The 21,786-nt window shown below is 39.4% G+C and overlaps 2 protein-coding genes across 3 annotated transcripts; both read left to right on the top strand.

Annotated features, from left to right (window-relative positions):
• The first annotated feature begins 3,063 nt into the window (after positions 1–3,063).
• On the top strand, positions 3,064–14,383 carry LOC117794276 (mucin-5AC). Its single transcript, XM_034634871.1, has 7 exons — positions 3,064–3,569; positions 4,362–4,532; positions 8,147–10,505; positions 12,097–13,447; positions 13,521–13,584; positions 14,091–14,155; positions 14,224–14,383. Exons 1-7 carry the CDS (start codon positions 3,096–3,098, stop codon positions 14,282–14,284), a joined length of 4,545 nt encoding a protein of 1,514 aa, XP_034490762.1. The 5' UTR covers positions 3,064–3,095; the 3' UTR covers positions 14,285–14,383.
• A 4,190-nt stretch (positions 14,384–18,573) lies between these two features.
• Positions 18,574–20,704, top strand: LOC117793420. 2 transcript variants are annotated; one of them, XR_004618266.1, is made up of 2 exons: positions 18,574–19,561; positions 19,874–19,890. XR_004618266.1 is itself a non-coding variant. In XM_034633732.1 (1 exon), the coding sequence occupies exon 1, from the start codon at positions 18,901–18,903 to the stop codon at positions 19,495–19,497; it is 597 nt and encodes a 198-aa protein (XP_034489623.1). In that variant the 5' UTR covers positions 18,574–18,900; the 3' UTR covers positions 19,498–20,704. The 2 variants fall into 2 exon arrangements, 1 of the variants encoding a protein (XP_034489623.1); XM_034633732.1 differs by having other exon boundaries at positions 18,574–20,704.
• The last annotated feature ends 1,082 nt before the right edge of the window (positions 20,705–21,786 follow it).

Genomic DNA, 21,786 nt, shown 5'->3' with positions numbered 1-21,786 from the left:
TATAAGGACTTCTCCTTGAGCGCATTTGATGCGACTGCATGACAGAATGTCGAATCGTGGCTGGGATTGGGGTTGAACGTGCCCGGTTGTTGCTCCACTAAACTATGCGTGAATGTGTAGCATAGATTGTGACAGTGGCATGTGGCATGTGGCAAAGAGGAAGGTGTGGGGGGCAAGTTTCCGTTGCGCTTGTCTTCACTCTGAATTGGATAATTGCATTGACATTGTATTTAGCTTGACGACAACTTAAAGCTGACTAAGCGTTAGCCAAAGGCTTTAGGCCAACTACAGTGAAGCTACGCTAAAACCAACTATTTAATTACATTCAAAATCGGAATGTGTTAAAGAGTAAATAGAGATTGAAAAGTGTAGCTAAACAACACGTTTAAGTTGGTACTTTGTAGTCAGGCTCCACTGTAGTTGACGTTGCACTAACAAGCAACGGAGGTCAACTCAAGTGGCAGCACTTGAGCTCCAAATGTGTGTTAGCCAACTTAACAGCATACTTTTCATTAAATTAAATGTTTATTTTCAATACGCACGTCCTCCATGGCCACTTGAATCGTAATTGCAAATTATATGCAACAGCAAAAGATGCCAAACAAAAGCATTTGCAAGCTAAGTAAATGTAATAAAGAGCATAATGAAATTAAATTGGCAGTTGAAAGACAGCTAAAGTAATAGACAGAAGATGGAGAAAACGTGGGTAAGGGTGAAGGACTAAAATGGTATTTTAAGATATATTAAAGTAAATGCATTTTTAACTTACGAAATCTGTTCAAAGTAATAAATAGAGCATAATAGATTAGTTTTACATAGTAAACAAATTTTGACAATATTTTTGACAAGATCCATTCTCCATAATAAACCCTTAAAGAAGTACTCGTATCCTAGTGTGCTGTCTATAAGAAATTTAAAATAAAATATAATCATTCACTACAAATTAAACATCTACATTTGAAGAAAAAAGTTGCAAGTAATTTGGCGTACATATAGAAGTTATAATGTTATACTAATTTTGGATCCTATTCTGTTGAAATTTAACAACTTCTTTGAATTCGTTAAAAGAAATAACGACTGTAATGCTCTTCTTGTTTATACAGATGGATATCTCTGTAAAACTCTTGTATATAAATACAGTCTATATATGAATTTCGATTTTAGTGCTACCTGTGTTCGCTATAAGAAAGCACAACAGTATTACTCTTTAAAAAGCCTAATATACAAATGAATTTCTCTACAAGAAACTCAAAGTTAGTACCTACCTTAAATTTAACATATTACAGGGAAATTCCCTGCAACAAACCAATAATAAAGAAGTTCGATGTATGAAATCACAAAAAGTTTAAATCTCAGATGAACTTCTCTATAACAAATCTACAATCCATTAAAATAATTGAATCTAGTCTAATTATGTACTTAAAAAATGTAGTTTTAATGATTCCAACAAGTTTGTTATAGCGAATCACTACACTGAAAAAAAAAACCAACTTCTATAATCAAAAACATTCATCTTAAATATTTTTTTCTTAAAATAAGAACATTTTAAGACCATATTACTAATACTAAGAATATTAATCTAAAAAAGCAAAGTTAACTTTTTATTATTTTATTTTTTGATTTAAATTTCAAGAACTTTAATTCTTAAAATAAGAGCTTGGTCTTATTTGAAATGTTCTTAAAACCAATATATGTTTTCTTAATTTAACACGAATTTTGTAGACCAAAATTCTTAGTTTTGAGACCAAAATCATGATTTTAAAACATTTTTTTTATCAGTGTAAATGCCTGTGGTTCGTTGTGTCAAAGTTGAACTGTATCAGCTTTGCTAACCTGGTCATGGTCTTATACAATGACAATTACGTTATCCCTGGTGCTTGGGAGCCAGACCACATGTTGTTTTACGGCATGATTACATTGTGCGTGTGCGTGTGTGTGTGTGTGTGTGTGTGTGTGTGTGTGTGAGTGTGTCGATTTCGGTTCAGTAACCCTGCAGCATTAATATCGTTTTCAATTATCCAATTGCATAGATTTTGCCCGAAAACCAGGTACCGTTACTTGGTAACCTGGCAAACTCGCATTCTGCACCAGGTGTGTGTGTGTGTGCGTGTGTGGGTGTATGAGTGTAGGTGCATGTGTGTATGTGACAAGCAGGTGAAAAACAATAAGAAAAAAAGGCAACAGGATTTTAATTAAAATCACATGCTATGAAAACCATAAAGGATACGAAGTTAAATGCTATCCTCGTGGGGCGCCAATGAGAGCAAGGCGAGTCCAGGGATGGATGGCAACCCTGGGGAGAAGTGGCATGCCACAGGGGCTGCTCCAATTGCGAGTGGCAGCTGCCAAAGAGAACGTTGTTGCCAAGCGACGCACTTTTCATGGAAAAAGGACAAAAAAACAATATGTATAAAAAAAATATCTGTGCCAAAGAAGATGATTTTAGTGTCATTTGAGTGTGGGAAAGAAAGCACTCTAAAATGCAGGACTTAAATTCCTGATTTTGCATGTATTTTTAGACCCTTTACTTGAAAAAAGCACAAAGCATTTTTTTTTTTTGGTTTCTCTTAGGTTTGCTTAGACGCCCATGCAAATCTCGAAGATTATTAAAGCTATGTTGAAGATGTTATTAAGATGTAAACCTTTTTTTTGGTGTACATTCTCTTAAATTATTATCTATTATTCTATAATATAAATACAGCGGTATTTATGGCTGTACAAAAAATAAATCTCAAGAAATAATCATTATGCTAAAGGTTTTATTCTTTTGCTTAAAAGTAATGATTATTTCTGAGTTTTATTTTTTTTTTTTTAAAAATAATGATTATTTCATGAGTAAAATAATGAAAATTATAAATCTTAAAATCTTAAAAATTGCATAAATTACCATTAAAGGAAAATTTCGGTATATATCATGGTTTTTTACAGTTACTAGAAGTGAGTGATTTTTTCACTAAAAAAAAAAAAAAAAAAAAAATCATTTTTACTGTCCCTGCAAGAAACACGACTTTTGAACAGATTATAAAGAATATTTGTGCATTACTGACTGAAAAAATCGTATTTTTGACCCGATCTCATCTGCTCTGCCCTTGTAGATGATGGAGCAAACGCTGCACAAACAGACAACGACAACACGCTCCACGAGCGGCGCTGGCGGGCGGACAACTGAAGCGCCGAGCATAACGTCAGCGTCAGGGGGGTCGGTGGGGGTAATACCCGGTGGCAGCAGCAATAGCTCCTCGTCCTCATCCTCAACCGTATCGTCAGCCACCTGCTCCGCGAATGCCACCACAATTGTTGCCAAGCAACGTCCGCCGCCGCTTAAGACGGCCACGACAACCGTTACAACGACGCTGGTCAGCAGCAACGAAGGCGGACAACCGTTGCCACCATCATCATCATCATCATCAGCAGCGGGTGCAATGCATGCCACAGGCGGTGGCAGCTATCGTGGCACCACAACACTGACAACGCCATCAACTCCACGCATCGAATTGAGTCGAGCGTCGAGTTCGTCGCATCACGAGGAGGACAGTCGTGAGAGTAGTCCGGAGAATGTGTTCGAGCAGGTAAGAGCAGGGGTCAAAGGTGACAATTGAAGACGGTGAAAACTTATGGTGGTTTTAGACGGCTTTTCTGTAGTTTGGTCACTTAGCTTGGCTTTTAGAGTAACGCCAATGCCAGCAACAACACCAATCAACAAAAAAAAAAAAAAATAAATAAAAAAAAAAAAATTACAACAACAAACAGCAACAACAACCAAACACCGCACTGCGTCGCTGCCGCTGTCGACGTCGACGTCGCAGTCGCTGTCGCATTTAAAGAATCATTTTTGTGCTAATTATTTGTACTTTGTTCTTCTTCTTTTTATTCGTATTTATTTCTTTTCATCTCTCTCCTTCTGTGTAACTTACTCGCCCTCTCTCTCTCTCTCTCTCTCTCTCTCTTTCTTTCTATCTCTTACTACTCCACTTTCAATGTGTGCACACTAATACAACTACACACACCTACACACACCATACACACACACACACACCTCCTTTTTGGGTACTGCCCCACCGCAAATGCACCACAATTGGCTGTTGATTTCTTGATTTGCTTTCGTTGTTTGTTTTCCCTTTGTTTTATTCGCCAACTACTTTGTTCTTCTGCTCTTCATTTTCCACATTGCTGCTCGCCCGCATGCTTTTCCCCCCCACCACCCTGCCTATTTTCCCCTCACTTCCCATTTAAAAACTTCACTTTTGCCAAAATTATTGCTATAAAATTCTGTATACGTGTGTGTGTGTGTGTGCATGTGTGTGTGTGTGTGTGTGTGTGTGTGTGTTGGGTGGTTACCGTCTTAAACTAATACTATGAAGGTCGGCACTGGCACCCTACAGGAAACCATTGGCCTCGGTTTTCGCGAGGAGGGCGCCTTGGAGCTTCGCAGCTCCACCGAGGAGCTTTATTTTATGGATCCCGAGCAAAAGAAAGAGGAGCAGGAGCGCCTCCAACAACAGCAGCAACAACAACAACAACAACAACAGCAGGTGAGTGAGGTAAGCGCATAACCCCTAAATCAGTAATATTCTACTTCTATCTCAGAAATACTCGAGAAATCTAATTTTTTTTTTCAAGGCTATTTTCCTTATTTTTTTGTGTAAGAAATTCCTTAAAAGAGTTTAAGAGTTTGCATTTTCCTTCCTTCTGAGACATCTTTACCATAATTAGCTGGATGATAACTAAACTATCATAAGAAGTTACCTTATAGAATGCTTTCAAACTCGGCTTCGTATGTCCTTATAAAAATAAACTACTTATTTCTGCATTTCAAATCTTTTGATATTTTTTATAAAAATATAATTTCCGCATTATTTTACTCATAATTTATTCAATTTGGGAAAAAAATCTCCACAGAGAACTCCAATTAGTTAACTTAAAATAGTTGACATAGGAACTATGAAAACCTACAAGAACAACTTTACAAAGTAAAACGAAATCTCTCTGGATTGTTAGTTAAATCTCCACATAGGAGTCATTGTCATTACCGATTCTCACATTCACATACTTATTCAGTTAAATTCAAAAGGAAAACCTCTTAAAGCTTAAGTTAAAGCTTCTTTTTAAAGTTAAAGGTTCTTTTTTTCAATTTCCTGAAGCTCGTTGTCCAACCAAGTCAACTTCAGGTTATTTGGCGAATTATCTCAGCAATAAATAACTCAAGGCCTTTCTTAAAGTATAATCAGGTTGCTAGAGACAGTTAATTTTCGCGAGACACAGAAAAACCGCAACATCAAGAACATCAGGAAGTGGCCCAGTTGAAGAGCTGTCAGCGGCAAAATAGGAAGAATAATGAGAATTTTTCATATTTAAAGAATACAAGAATTACATATAAAGAATTCCGAATACACTTACAAAGACTTTTTAGCAATGTATAAAATATACATAGCATAAATTTTGAAAATTTACTATGACTAACAATTTATATTTTTATTAGTTTTAGAAATATAAATAAACTGTATTTTCCCATGCTCATTTCTGTACCAGCTTAAGATCCTGTTATATATGTCACGGTATATAAGAGAAGCAACTACATCAAATTTAAAGCAATTATTTCTACTAAGATCTAAGTTCAGATAGTTGGGATAAAATATATAGTTAGATAGCAAATAAATATATTTAGATGGGTGTAGCTGAAAACAGCGTGTTGTTCTCTTCACAAATTTGTATTTTATAAAAGCAGAGCTGATATCTCCATAGCATATTTGATATACCCTCTGGGTAGTGTATATAAATGACAGTACGGAAATTAAAAGAAATTGAAATACTGCGAAAAAGCTCGAAGCATGGCATTGATGTGGCAAAGCGAAGCAAATGCGAAACCTTAGCAACAAAGTTGAATTTATAATTTAAGATAGCGACTTGTTAGAGAATGAGGGGCAAGAGAAATGCAACATAAGCAGTGGCAAGTTGCAAGTGGCAAGTGAAAAGCAGCAAGCGACAAGCGGAAGTCGCGACATAAACGACTTACTGGCAGTGAAAGGAGAAAGGAACGCGGACAGAGAAGAAGATAAAGATGAAGATAGAGACAGAGACAGAGACAGAGATGAAGGTGACTGTCGACTGTCGACTGTTGGTTTACCTGTAGTTCATCTGGCGATTGAGGCGAGTGCAAAGTAAATGAAAAGCAGCAACAGCAACAAGGACAAACTTTAAAATGTCAGCTGACAAGTGCAGTGACAATAGACTATAGCAGCAGCGAAACAGCTAGACAAGCAGATACCCTGTAAGCAATAATTGTGCCAGATAAAAGACAAATATGACTTGTGAAGAGAAGGAATAAAAAGAAACCCTTTTGTTTTTATTTATATTAAACTTAAGTACTCATATTCTTTATTGAACCTACTCAATTTACAGGGTATTTCAGTGAAAAGAAAATAACAAACAGGAAGCTAGAAAGTATATGCAACATTATTTTTATTGCCGCTGCACTTCACTTCCGCCGTGCTTAGAGGTACGAGTCAAATCCTCAGTTCTTTTTAAAGTGCTCCATGAAGTAAAAGTTTGCCGGGTGGGAGAAGGGGGAGACAGGAGAAGGGGTTGAGCGTGCAGCTAAACCGGAAAACAGAAAGCGACCAATTGACAGGGGGACTTTATTAAATGAAATATCAACAAGGTGGCAACACCTTGTTTGCAACAACTGCACAAAACTTATTAATGAAAACTGTTGCCAGAAGTTTTTTTTTTTCACAAGTTTTCAATTTACCATTGACAGATACGCTAGAATCGTGTTCCACTTTAATTAAGAAGTTTAATTAGGGATAGTTATCAACTAGCTGATTGAATCAGCAAACTTAGTAAACGGAAGTATCAAATTGAAAGCAGAAGAAAACTATTAATATGAGAGTAAAAATAAAATAGACAAGGTGTTGAGAACTAAATTAAAACAATTAAAAGCGCGGAGAAAAACTCAAGTTTTATTTTTGTTTTTCCTCTGATTAGCGAAGCATTAAATTTGTTTTTAAGTTTCCAAGGTGGAAAATTTGCGAGTCAAGGCTCTACGGACTACATTTTAAATTATCTCCAAAAAGATTTGTGGCAGTAAAGAATCGAGTCGTCTTTTCCGACTTCAAAAAATCCATTTGTCAAAAGAAAAAAATGCTCTTTAGTCAGAAAATTGATAAATTACCATTTGATATAATTATATTGTTTGCGATTCAATTAAATTTAAATTGATTTTCACAGATCTGTGTAACCAAACTTTTGGGCAGTACTTTAAATTTTAAATTTATTTAAATTGCTGTTTGAATTCTCTTTTCTAATTTAGCTACATATGGATATACATAGTAAATTCAAAATTTTTGACGCTAATTAAAGGAAATGCTAGCTTGCATTTGACATTCAAATGGTTACAACTTTAGTGGGAGATTTACCACATTGTTAGCGACATTTTCGAGGACTCTTTACAAATTTTTAATTGCATTTGTCACTCAAACTCATTGTAATAGTATTCGCAGTTGTTAATTAATTCATTTCTGGGAATCTTTTTGTGTACTTCCCACTCTCTCTCTCTCTCTCTCTGTCGCTCTGCCTTTGTTTGCCAGTCTCTTTTTTTTATTACATTTCGCATGCATTGATGTTTCCTGCAAAGCCCAAAAGGACAACCAAGTCGATCTCCCCCTCACACTTGTAGCAATAATTCAAGTTCGCTTGCATGTTTTTTTTTTTTGCCAGCTCTTACGTCTCTCTCTCTGGTCTCTCTTACCCACTCCTTCTTGAGCGTACCCCGTCTCGTTCTAACCCATATGCACAATCTCACACACTTGGTCACATATTGATTGACAGCTGCGAGAGGGAGACGAAATCGGAGGCATTGGAACTGCAATTGACATGCGATTGAATGAAAGCCTGTGACTTTTCCAATGGTTTGCTATAATCCAGTTTTTTTTTTTTTTTTTTTTTTTTTGCTGTTGAAAAGGAAGCAAGGACGGCAATCGACAGACGGTCGCGTTGATGTCCTCTTGAACATCTCTCAAGTGACAATCGTCAATTTTGAGCTCACATTCTCATTTAGGAATGCGTTGACTGATGAACTAACTTGGCTAACTTATCACTTCTCCATTTTCCATTTGGTTCTCTTCATTTTTTTTTTCTCTATTCGCAGACGAAGCGCTCCTCGCCACACATCTTCAAGTTTGATGACCATCAGAGTTATCTGCAACAGCATCAGCGCAAGGATTCAGCCAGCTCCGAGGTGGCTGCTCTCTTGTGCATCTCGGGACGCACCAGTCGCATCTCAAGTGTTGGCAGTCAAGGCTCTGCGGTTAGTCGCCTCTCTGCCGTCTCCTGTGTATCACGCTCCCCCTCGCCGCATCGCATGCTCCTCGAGACATCGTTCTGTGGTCCGAAACCCGTTGAGCCCGGCACCGATGGCGTTGCCAGTAATGCCTCAACGGCACCTAGCTCGGCAAAGAGCTTGGGTGAGGCCACTTTGGCCGTGGAGCAGCTGCTGTTGGCACGCACCAAGCATGATCCCACCCAGGTGGTGTTAGCCGAGGGCATACAAATGCAACCGCAATCAACAGCCGTATCCGCTAGGAAGGTCAAACCCATTGCACTGCCCAATGGCGATAGCAAACCCTCGTCCAGTGGCAGTCAATCCAAGGCCAGTGGGTCCTCGAATGTAATGGGTGCTCAGCGTCGTAGCACCAAGAGTCCCGGCCAGATGGTCATCGGAAAAACACCCAGTGGCACGGAATATATACGCATCAATTTGCGTCCGGATCACATGTACAGCGACAAGGGAATTGCAGCCAATGAGCGAGTTGTGGAGGCGCCCAATCAACTGACGCCCGTCTACTCCAAGAGCTCACAGTCGCAATCAAAGCCGCCGCCCGCATCGTTGAGTCTACAGGGCGGCGGTCTGGATGAGAATCGTCTGACGCCGACGGCAAGTCCAAAGCCATCCCGACATGCTCTACGATTGACGAGTCGCTCACCCTCACCCGCCGCCGTCGCCGTCGCTGCCGGCGGAGGCACAGTCTCCCGGAAGAGCTCGTTCAGCTCGCTATTCCGGCTCGGCAAGGACTCGCCGGATTCACCTAGAGAGACGTCTCGATCGCGCAGCAAGAGCAAAGAGCGACCATCGACGGCGATGGCAATGACAACGACTTCCGGCTCACAGAATGTGACGCCCAGCAAACAAAAGTCGGTGCTGGCCATCTTTAAGCCGGGGAAAAGGGGCAGCAGTGCCGGCACCGATGGCACCAAAAGCTCCAAGAGCTCCTCACCCATCGATTGTGCCGAACCGCCACCACCGCCACCACCAGCTCCAGCTCCAGGTAGTGGACGAAGTAGAACACCAGCTGGATCACGTCCTAACAGCCGGCTGAGATACTATGATGAGCCCGTCGAGGGTTATATACACATACCGCTGCACACGCCGCCGGAGGAGCGAGAGGCGCGCACGTTGCTCCAAGGCATACAACAGCTGGCGGCGCCATCACCACCACCGATGCATCACGGACTTGTCACGACGTCTGTGCACACTCACGCTCCAACTGGCAGCGCTGGATCAGTTCCGGCTCCCGCTGGCGCTGGTGCACCCATCACGGCCAGTCAACTGGCAGCTGCAGCCGCCGCTCTGCGTCCGGTGGGTCAGCGTAAGGCGGTGCAACCACCATGTCCACCACCACGCACTGTCTCCGATCTGGATGCCATACAAACGCTGCCCGCTCAGGAGGAATTGCAGAAGCAACAACGCAACTGGAGCTTGGAGGTGCAACGTCACAGCTCATCACAGGAATCCCAGGAGACACTGCAATCGATCAGCGCCAGGGCGGCAAATCTGGCTCAGGTCACGGAGCAAGTGGAGCTGGTGCGGCAGAATGGTTTGGCGGAGATGCAACGTCTGCCCTCCGTGGACAGCACACAGAGTGCGTGTGAGCCGCGTTTGGTCCAAACGGTGGCCACAGTCAATGCGCCCATTGAGGATCCCGTGGCCAAGGAGCGACGGCGTCTGTTGTTTGCCACACGTTTGGGATCTGGCAGCCAGGAGCAGCTCTTCTCCACCCAGTTCAGCATCTCGAAGACGGAGAGTCAATCGAGCCAGCTCTCCGAGCAGGTACAACTACCCGACTCCGGTTCCACGGCCTCCGACGGCACCATTGATGGACTGCAGCGTCAGGGCACCGTTATACGCCGCACAGATGTGCCAGAGAAGCCAACCGCTCCCTCCAGCTCCGAGGAGGAACAAACTCCTGCTGCCGTCATCGTTAGCACCGCTGTCGTCATGCGCTCCAAGCACAAGTCCTGCTCCAATTCCGAGGAGGAGACACCAACTGCACCACCAGCACCACCGCCAGCCGCCGATGTGCGACACTCGCGTTACCTCGAGAACTTCGATGTGCGCAAAAAGTATCACGAGAATGTGACGACACGCGATGTGAATACCACGCTCCAGATGTCCGGACACGGCACTGTGCCCCGCAAGCCGAAGCGACAAAGTGTTTCCGAAGCGAAGCGTAAGTACCAAGGGACCTAAGTGGATGGTTCATTCGATTCCATTATCTGTGTTATTTATTATTTTAGCTCAGCGGGGGTCAATTCATATCTGTATTGATATTAATCGATTTTATACGTTAACCAACACTTTATATTACAATTACAACATTCTTCTTCACTTTGCATTGGAAGGCAATAGTATCAATCAGGGAATAACACCGAAACCGGAATCGTTAACCGAAACTAACCTTATAATTTTAAGTACCAAAACTGTAACCGCAACCGAATGAAAATTCTCTGTCAAGAGCCGAATACCGAAACGTTTCTACCGGTACGGTTGTGGTAAAGTTGCTAAGTCAAAGAGTTGTCCAACTTCCAACTGTCATAACTTGATCAAAACTGAACCGATTTTCAAATGGAATGTCATTTTGATCATTATTTCGCATTTTTATTCATTCTGCATTTAAATTTTATTAAATTCTTACAAAAAAAATATTTTCCTCTAGATTCTACTAGACATTGATTTCGATGTTAAGGGTCCCCCCTTTGATATTTTGAAAACTCAAAATTTTAAATCTCAAGTTTTTACTTTTAATCAACTCCTTATATCGTAATTAATATAAAACAACACTTTAAACTTGATTCTGAGACCTTTCATTTATTTGTAAAAAATCATGTGAAATATAACAAAAATTTGGACTTGTAAAGTGGTTAAATCTGAAGTCTGACCAACTTCAAACTGTCATAACTTGGTCAAATCTGAACCGATTTTCAAGCGGAATGTCATTTTGATAATTATTTCACATTTTTATTCATTCTGCATTTAAATTTTATTAAATTAAAAAAAAAAAAATATTTTCCTCTAGATTCTACTAGACATAGATTTCGATGCTAAGGGTCCCCCCTTTGAAATTTTGAAAATTCAAAATTTTAAATCTCAAGTTTTCACATTTAATCAAATCCTGATATCGTAATTAGTATAAAATAACACTTTAAACTTGATTCTGAGACCTTTCATTTTTTTGTAAAAAATCATGTGAAATTTAACTAAAATTTGGACTTGTAAAGTGGCTAAATCCGCAGTCTGACCAACTTTAAACTGTCATAACTTGATCAAAACTGAACCAATTTTCAAGCGGAATGTCATTTTGATCATGATTTGGCCTCTTATTACGTTCTTTATTCAAATATTTTTAAATTCGTTGCAACAAATTTTTTTTTGCCCCAGGACTGTTTAATTCGATATAAAAAGACATCTTAAAATTTTAAAATGTTTCAAAATTGATTTGCTGTACCTTTTCGTACCGGTTATTGATACCGGAACCGAAAGAAAAAAACTGAAATAGAAAATTTTACTGAAACAGTTATTTCGGAACGTACCGGAACCGAAACCATAACCTATATTTGTTTCGGTTTGATTCCCTGGTATCAATCAATGAATTACCTTATCCCTGCTCATAAGATCTAAACATATTTCGTGTAATAATATCGTTTAATCAACACTATCCTTTATTTTGCTCTCATTTTAATTGAAGTTTGATAGCTACAAACTTTTTCTGTGTCTTTTTCCGTCTTGGGATCATAATCGAAAATTCTTTCGCTCTTCTACAGCAGCTGCCAGTAGTTATACGCCCACAAAAGGTATAACGCCCACGACACCCACAGCACCAATAATTTCGGAACCATCGGAATCGAAACCAAAATCAATCGAACAGACGGAGGAACACTTAGAACTGGAGGCCTTATCGCCACTGCCCGATCGCTCCGAGCTTCTTTCGACGGATGAGCATGAACCGATTGAATCGTCGGAGAGTGAAAGGGATTCGGATATGGCGGGTAGTTCATCGGTGGCGACAGCGGTACCAATGGGCACCGAGGTGAAGCGTCATCATTTTCCACGCAACGTGTGCCTGATTGAGGAGCACGAAAGCACCGGACTAGTCTCCCAAGAGTCCTTCGACGACGAGTTACCCTACATACCCACAACGCTGCCGGAGGAACGTGCTCAGGGCATACCCCTGATACCGATGAAGGAGCGCGCCAACATGGAGCTCAAGACATGTCCTGTGGATCGACCGCGCTCAACAACACCGCTGAATCCTTCCCATCTGGAGGAGTACTGCACTGGCATAATGACGCCTCAGGAGTCGCCACATGCGGGTCACGATCTGGATGCCAGTTTGGGCGGCGGTCCTATGCGCGGCGAGAAATTGCGCATCAGTTTGCCACGCAAGGATTCGACGATCAAGGATAAGGGACCGAGCACAAAATCGCCGCGACGCATCTCCAATGCCAGTGGGAAGTCCTGGTTCGAGTTCGCCGAGGAGGGATTGCGTGCCAACAATTTGGAACGCAAGGACTCCAATAAACAACTGCTGCCAGCGGCTCCAACTCCAGTTACCACTGCTGCTGCTCCTGCTCCTGCTGCCCAGACACCATCGAGTCTGGAGGAGCCCAAGCCCAAGGCTTCCACGCAACGCAAACTCTCCGGCCATTGGATTGACTTTGAGAATATTCCGGAGAAGCGTAAGCCCGCCAAGCGGATCACGACGTTGCCAAAGGAGACAATAACAACAACCACAACGGCCATTACGAGCGCATCCTCAGCCTGTGGCAGCACACATCGCAGCACCGGACATCCACATGCCCATCACAGTCATACCCATGCCCATGGACATCATCATCATCATCAGCAGTCGTCGCGACAGGATGCATCCGGCGATAAGTTACACTACAACTACGTTAAGCCGGAGGATTGCCAGTGCGAGTGTCATGAGGCGGAGCGCGGTGAATCCTCTGTCGCCACGGCCGTTACCGGTGACAGAGACAAGGATACCAGCACGGGCACAGGAACAGGCACGGGAACGGGCAGCGATTCCCTGGCTTCTGTGGATATGGAGTTGCTGCAGCAGGGCGAGGACATGTTGCCGCTGCTAGAGCCCGAAACGCAACCGGAGACCAGGTAAAGTACCTGCAGTACAATTAGTGATCTCTCTTTCTTAAATACTTCTTCAATCTGTTCGCATCCTTGACAGAGTCTACACGGATGAACCGTTGCCGCCACCGACGCGTCACAGCCATAAAAATCAAGCCTCCAGGGTAAGTTTGATTCTCATTTCTCACAATTTCCCTAACTCTCCTTTCCATCCTATCTCTATTTTTTTCATCATCTCATTACCTATAACTCTTTTCCAATCTCCGCATTATTTTCTTTCATGTTCTATTTGCATCTTTCTCTCATTCCCATTTCTTCTATCTCTCTTTAACTATCTCTTTTTCCTTATCCCTCTTACTGTATTATTTATTCCTTCATTCTCTTTAACTCTACTTCCTTTCATTTCTCTGCACCTCTCTCTCTCTTTTTCTATGGTTCATCTCTTCGACTCTTTCCTCTCTTTCCAATTTTCATCTCTTCATTCCTCTGTCATTTTCTTTCCTTCTCTCTTATGTTCTTTCCTCTTTTCTCCTACTAACTCTCTATTTTTTTTCTTTTTCCGCTTTCTCGATCTTTTTATAATACACTCTTTTTGCTCACCTCCTCTGTTCTACATATTGCTCCTGCAACTCACTCTTCTCCTCCTCTTTCTTTTGCTTTTTCGTTCCAGTTGGATGAGTTTCCACGTCGCGATGCCGCACAGAGTTCCAGAAATCGCAAATTTCCCGATAGAAAGTAAGCAATGTGAGCGCGCTCTCACCAAATGTATTTTTTTTTCTATGACCCAACTATTGCATCTTCAGGGTAGCTAAACAAATTCTCTCAATATCTGTATCTTTCAATATAAGTCGATCATGGAGTTAATTCCGATCGATATCCTTAATAAATGTACCTCAAGCAGTGCGGTTGTTATAAGAAAATTTTGAGAAAAGAATAGAAAAATAAAGAAAAGTTCCAACTTCGGTTGAAGGGAATAATTTCTTTCGATTCTTTTAGCTAATTGTACGATGATAGCAAAGCATCAATTCAGATATATATATATATATATATATAGGTGTACACGTATATCTAGGGTAACATTTTGATAGCAGGAATTAACTCATACTTAAAGAATACATATACAAACCCAATTTCCTTAAAAACCCTTGAATACAATGGTTAACCCAAGTGCAACTGCTTTTCGAGGCGAACAACAGTTATAAGCTGGGCAATTGAATGTGATCTCTTAAATGTTATAATCTATATAGCATGATGGATTATGTTGTCTGTAACTGTTGTCACTGTAACTACCTACAAATCTGTTGTAACTGTAATACTAACTGTAACTGTAACTCTAATTCTAACTGTAAATGTAAATGTAACTGTTGAGATCCTAACTCATAAGTCGCTGTATGTATTTGTCGTAGTAGTTGTTATCCTATGTAGCTCAGTATCATACGAGTACGACTATACTTAGATTATTCAGAAAAATCTTCTGTTATAGCTCAACATTTCAAACGGTGGGTGTGGCATTATCCCAAAACTTAGCAACAACATTATATAATGTAATAATATTAATAAATACTTAATAACAAGTCTAAAGACTGAAAACTGGTAACCTTGCTAGCATCTTGTATCTGTATAACCCACCCACCAAACAAAAGTTAGCCTATTGCCTCTGAACGATAAAAAACTCGTAACCCTGGTCGGTATTGTTATAGCCGAGCCTTAGTTAACACTCGTATGCTTTTCGTATTCGGATTTAGTGACCATTTTCGTATTACATTCTTATAAATAGCCACAAAAACTGCCAGCATTATGTTCAATCTGAACTGAGCTATAACTTAAATTATGTTGTTGAAAATAAGTCAGTCTCTTCTTTTAGCTAAACATAAAGCATATATCGGAACCAACCGAATCAGATGATTATATCCTATAGCTGCCATAATAAAGAACCTTCAAATATATACATATATATTTCAAACTGTCTTATAAAATCCATACTTATCTCTCATGAATTATCTCTTATTATTTTCTTTGTTATTTTATATATAAATTAAGATCAGCATAAATTCTATTCAGATAAAATCAAGATTCTTCCTTTGTACATTTAACAGCAAGCGTATTTAAACTTCGGCCTGTCGATGCTTAACTTTTTCTTACACTTTTTTATGATTTTGTTATTTTAGTTTATGGAATCCCATCTAGTTAATTGAAACTAGTTTAGCCCCAAACGTTTATGCATAGACATGTATCACGAATTCAATATAAAGAAAAGTACGCGATATGTCGCTGAGCATGAGATTAGTAAATGTCAAAGTTTAATCATCGTAGACTTAAGCAGATTAACTAAAAATAAATAATAATGAAAACATTAAATGAAAAAAAAATAAAAGAAAACTGTAGCTAGTATTTAAATACCAAATTGATTGATATTAGCGCAACGGACATTCATTTAATGGAACATAATTAAAAGAAACTATGAAAATTATAAATAAAAGAATAGGTAAATTAAAAAATACAAAATACACAAAAATAATGAAAAGTAAAAGATAAACATTGAAAATGTGCTTAAAATGCAATAACAGGCGAGCAAACTTAAGAGTTTTGACACTGAATTAATCAATAATAAATACAATATTTGTATTAATCTTATGAAAAAATTGAGAGCGAATGTGGAAAGTGTGAGTGTGTGTGAGAGTGTGTGTATGGGTGATGTTTTTTTTTTAAGTAGAACCTGCCCCTGCGAAAACCTAAGCGGACAAGCACAAAATGCACTTGAACTAAAAATAATAATAAATTGAATAATAGTATTTAAAATAAAACAATGCAAAATGTTACAAATTTGTACAATAATTTAAAAAATCAGATGTCTGTTCCGAGTTCCATATTCGTTGCAATTTCACAAAAATTTAAAATAAAGTGTACTTTTATGAGCATTTAAAAATGCATTTTTACTTCTAGCCTGCGACAAAAAGTATGCTATCAACAATTTAAATGAAATTGAATCGAAACCGGAACTTAGAGCTGTTACTGATCAAAGAATAGTATATGTATGGTATATCTTTAACGATTTATATATATATTTACATACATACATATATATAAATAGATTCCTTTCGATTTTCGACTCTTCTTTTTTCGGCATATACCGTTATAAATGCTTCAAATATTTCAAGATACTTATAGTATAAATAAATAAAAATACCAAAAATATATATACATATATTATATATATTATTTTTTTGTGAGCTATTTATTGTATTACCTACACGAAACTAACGAGAGAACTTAAAAAACGCTGATGAATACACAATGAAAGAAAACGAAGAGCAAAAAAAAAAACTGTTGTTGAAAATGCATTTAAAAATACATGAAAAAAGTTAAAATTTATTAAGCAAAAACCAAAAATAATGACTTAAATTGTTACAAAATTTAAACATTCATATATACAACAAATCAAAGAAAAAAACGTATATGCACTTTCATTATTTAATAAATTCATATAGAAACTATGTACGCGAAAAACCAAAATCAGTTGCAAAAAAAAAAAAACAGAACGGAAAAACCAAAATGAAAAACAAACATTAATTGAAATTATTCATTAAAGTGACAAAACATATTTAAACAAATTATACAGTTGTTTTCTTTTTGAACTGGGCGGGCGAATGGAACAATTAAGAGTGCTGTAGTCGACTAGCAGATACCCTGAAGCTACATTTCATACTTTCGCTGAAAGCTAAACCACACACACAGACTGACAGGCGATAATATCATGAATATATCAGCCTTATAGTCTATTGTTCTGCTGCTTATGTATTTTTCTAGAGCTATGACACCCTTAGTCGTCCATCATTGAGTACAGGGTATAAAAGAAAACTTGGTAAGTCACCCTCAGTACAACTGATAAGTCTGTTTTTTTTATCTATAGACCTGCAAGCGTTGTAGTCTTACAATTAAACTGTTTGCATTTGACTTTGACAACCATATTGTTGTCACAATCTGGTCACTACGTTGTCAATTTGTCATGATTAAGATACGTTAAACAAGGCTAAATAGATAATTTCATAAGTCGACCACTAAGCAGTGCATATCAGTTGCAGTTATACAATCAGCAGACCTTGAAAGTCACAAAAAAAAATAAAACAAACATAAATGCATTCAACATTTCACCGTTACATTGTAATTGCTGTTTTTATCGTAAAATCTGGCTAAGCATAAACAATGCAGCGTGTAAACATTCCAAGAGCGGCAACTGACCCGCACAACAGCGCGCAGGCGCGCTCTATTGCTCCCTCTCACCCTCAGCCTCTCTCTCTCTCTCCCTCTCTCATTCTCTTGACATATTTCTCTTCGAACCGCGCTGTTCTTGTGCTCAGCAGCACACTCATTCGCACACGTTAACACTCTCATTTACTTTGAATAGTTATTTACTTTAAGCGGAGTGCATAACTGCATATCTTGCATTTTAAGGTATTCTTTTATTTATGTTAAAGTAAAGTCAATAGTGTTAAAAGATATTAAAATTCTAACTAAAATAACAGTTTTCAAATCGAAGATCATCGAATTGAGGCTCAGTTTTACAATCATGTCAATCAAATATTTCATACTATATAGTAATTTTATTTTTTTTTAAATTCAAGTTTGTAAATGTGTTGAATATCGTATGGTAAAGTGTATTTTAAATAATATACTTATGTAACTGTAGTAAATTCACCTTTTGTCTCTTGAAGTATTTTGACAAATTTGTTCCAATTGTTTCTAGATTTACATATGTATGTATGTGCATACATACATATGTACATATGTCTTTATTTCACTAGAGGAGTATTTCAACCTGTGGCGATATACACACATATATGTACATATAATTTAATAAGTATGTTTGCCCTTACCTATATTTAAATATTGTTAAAGTTGTTCCTATATTGATTATCGATATCGTAAACTTAAGAAGTTCAGAACATAAACTTCCGCCGCTGTTCATACATATACACGCTCTCGCTCTCTCTCTCTCTTACACTCTCTCACTGTCGCTCTCTGTGAAACACACACGCAGTGTAATTCGGTGACGTCACGTGCGAGAGAGCGTAAATCAGCCGTCTCTTTGTGTTTGCCATGCTCAGCAGCGACATGGGCAGCAGCAGCGACAGCGGCACATCCATCGGCAGCGTTAATTTCAAAATACAATTCAAATACAATTCAGCAGTTGCAGCGAAAAGACGTGCAGCGCTTGTTGACAAATTAAAAAGCGAAAGCGAACATCAAATTTGTTGTGAAAATCGAATAAGTAGTATAACAGTTGTTGCATGCACTTTTGACCAACAAGTACGAAACGCTGCATCAAAGCAAAACAGCAAACAACAACTAAACAAAAACAACGCAGCAAAAGAAACGTCGAGAATAACGGCAAAGAGACAGAGAAGCAGACAAATTTGTTTTGTATTTATTTTTTTTCGAGTGTGTTGTGTGGTGTAAATAACAATAACAACAACAACAAAATGGCTTTCATGATGCCGGTTATGAAAAACAACTATGATATTTATAAGGACACGCGTTCGCGCTCTCGCAAAACATCGGAATGCTCGAATACGAGCAGCGGCAATGCGACAACAGCGCTGGCCAGCGCATTAGGTACACCCAATGGCATACCTGGCACTGTCTCTGCATCGGCAGCGCAGCAGCAGCGACGCCGCAAGGTGTCCGAATGCAAGTCCGAGAGTTTTGCGACGTCGCCGTCGCACGGTCAGCTTGGCGCACATCGCATGCAGATGCAGCGCTGCCACAGTTCGCGTGGCTTCACGCGCAATGCGTCGCGCAGCTCGCACAACGGCAGCATGCTGCAGATGTCCGCCATGATGTCGCCCACACGCTCCAGTCCGCCAAGTCGCACGCAGACCGCTTCGGCGCTGGAGCGTCAAGCGGCAGCGCAGTGCGCAGCGCAGACAGCAGCAGCAGTGGCGGCGGCAGCGACAACGACAGCGACCATGCAGCAGCATCGGGCGGAGCAGAGCAACAACGATTATACCAAGTTCCATACGCGCTTGGTCGAAAAGCTGCGCAAGTCCTTTCGCAAGGACAACGGCAAGCGGTCATGAGAACGCGTCACACACACAAACAGCAGCAGCAACAACAATAACAACAATAATAACAACAGCAGCAGCGGCAGCAATAATAACAACAACAATAATAATGACAGCGTCGCTGCACAGCAGCAACAGCAACAGTCGCTGCCGCCGTCGCAGCTGCAGCTGCAGTCGCTGTCGCAGTCGCAGCGTCCTGGCGTCGTCAGTCGTTTGGGACGACGCTTTAAGCGCTGCTGTCAGGCGTTTGGCGCAGCCGCTGTCGCTGTCGCTGCCGCTGGCGCAGCTGCGCCCGAGCTGAACTTCAACCATGCTGCCAACGGCAGCGGCGGCAGCGCTGAGCAGCTAACGGCCACCAGTCCATATGCCATGCGTCGCTGTCGACGCCGCTGCAGCAGCGGCAGCAGCTTAAATCGTCTTAAGCTGCGTCTGCGTCGCAGCACCTCATCGCCAGGCTAAGCGCAGCAGCAGCGGCAGCATTTGGGAACGAGACATGGCAAAGAAATGCGTAATTCGAAATTCGATTTCGAATGCTAATGCGAATGTGGGGGAAATGCTTGGAAGGCAGCCAACTGGCAAGGTTAAGAGATCCACCAGGATGCGAACTTGCAACGGCAGCGACGCCAGCTGAGCTAATTTTAAACTGGGTCGCAGCGGCAGCAGCGAACAGAGCAATGACAGCGAAGGCGGCAGAGCGACGGCAGCGGCAGAAGCAGAATGACAACTGAACGAAAGCAGAGCGGCATATAACGAACATTTTTGTAAGAGTGTTGAATTTAGTTGGCAGCTGTTTGCGATTAGTTTTTTTTCCTTTTTTTAGTGTATTTTTATTAGTTTTTATATTTACGCTTTAGATACGTTTTTTTGTTCTTGATTTTAGATAACTTTTCTCTTAATGTATGTATGTATGTTAACGAATCTATATGTATAAATATTATATTTACATATGCATATATACAAACAAATATTTATACAACTATGTATTGTACTTTTTACATATACTAAAAGGCTTCCACAAATACATATTACAACTACACACACACACACACACGAACACACATTGAGAAACCATAGAAGGAATAGAAAGCTTAACGGTTTCGTTCGAAAGGAAACAAAAGCGACAAAAACAACAACAACAAGAACAATTGAGACAAATTTGCAACTGCCAATTGCATTGTACAACAACAAAAAAAAACAGAAGAAAAACACACAAAAATAGTAGCAAAAGACACTAAAAATAAACACAAGAATTTGCAAAAAAAAAATAAAAAAGAAAGAGAAAAACTACGAAAATAAATGTAAACTTAAGCGCAATTTAATGACAATATATAATATATTGTATATCATATTCTATATATGTATGTATGTGCATATATAGCATTGCGAACAAAAACAACAACCAAAAAGAGCTGATAAAAAAACAGACTTGAAAATATAAACATTTTGTAAAATGTTATACTAAATTTAAAATACATTTGTACCTATTATTATTATAATAATTATTACTGTTTTTTCTCCTTTATACCTAATAATCTATGTATATGTATGTACCTAAATTTGTTAGTGATTAGTAATTAATATATAACAACAACAACAACAAGCATACACAAAAACAAAAAAAAACACACACAAAGAATAAACAACAAAGGCAAAGATATTAAAAAAAAGTTATAAAAAAAAATACTTATTAAAACAAATGTCTAATTTTCTGGGAACACGCAAAGGGCACAAACACAAAAACAAAACAAGTGGAGAAAGAGACAGAAAGAGATAGCGAGAGATAGAGACGGAATAATGCAATTGCATTGCATGCCAAATGCGCAGAAAATGCGTTGGGCGCCCCCTCCACCTCCTCCTCCTTCAACACGCCCCCCCCACCACAAAAAAATTCCCTCTGGTATTTCCCCTCCCTTCCGCGTCAACCACCCCCTGGCATGCGGAAAAACAAAAAGAGCGGCAGGAAAATCAATAGCAATGTCAACAGAACTACAAATAACATACAAAATATGTAGTCAAGTGTACGCAATACCCTGTAAAATATGTATGCCCAGGCGGGTCAAGTGTTTAATTTCACTAAACTAAGCTGGCATTTAGTTTTTATTAGTTAATTAAACGTGTTAAGGGAGATAAGCACAAACAAGCTCAGATTAAAATCTCATACCCTATAAATCAAGGGCCTTATTTGTTGATAACTGTAAAACAGGGCTGGATTTTTTTGATTTCTTTTATGATTATGATTAGCATTATTGATTAGCATTATTGTTTTTAAATTAACTAATTAAATTAAAAAAAAAAAAACATTTC

Source organism: Drosophila innubila, chromosome X (assembly GCF_004354385.1).
Source record: "Drosophila innubila isolate TH190305 chromosome X, UK_Dinn_1.0, whole genome shotgun sequence".
Taxonomy (NCBI): domain Eukaryota; kingdom Metazoa; phylum Arthropoda; class Insecta; order Diptera; family Drosophilidae; genus Drosophila; species Drosophila innubila.
The sequence above is the reverse complement of the archived record's forward strand: the minus strand, read 5'-3'. Positions and strand labels throughout refer to the sequence as shown.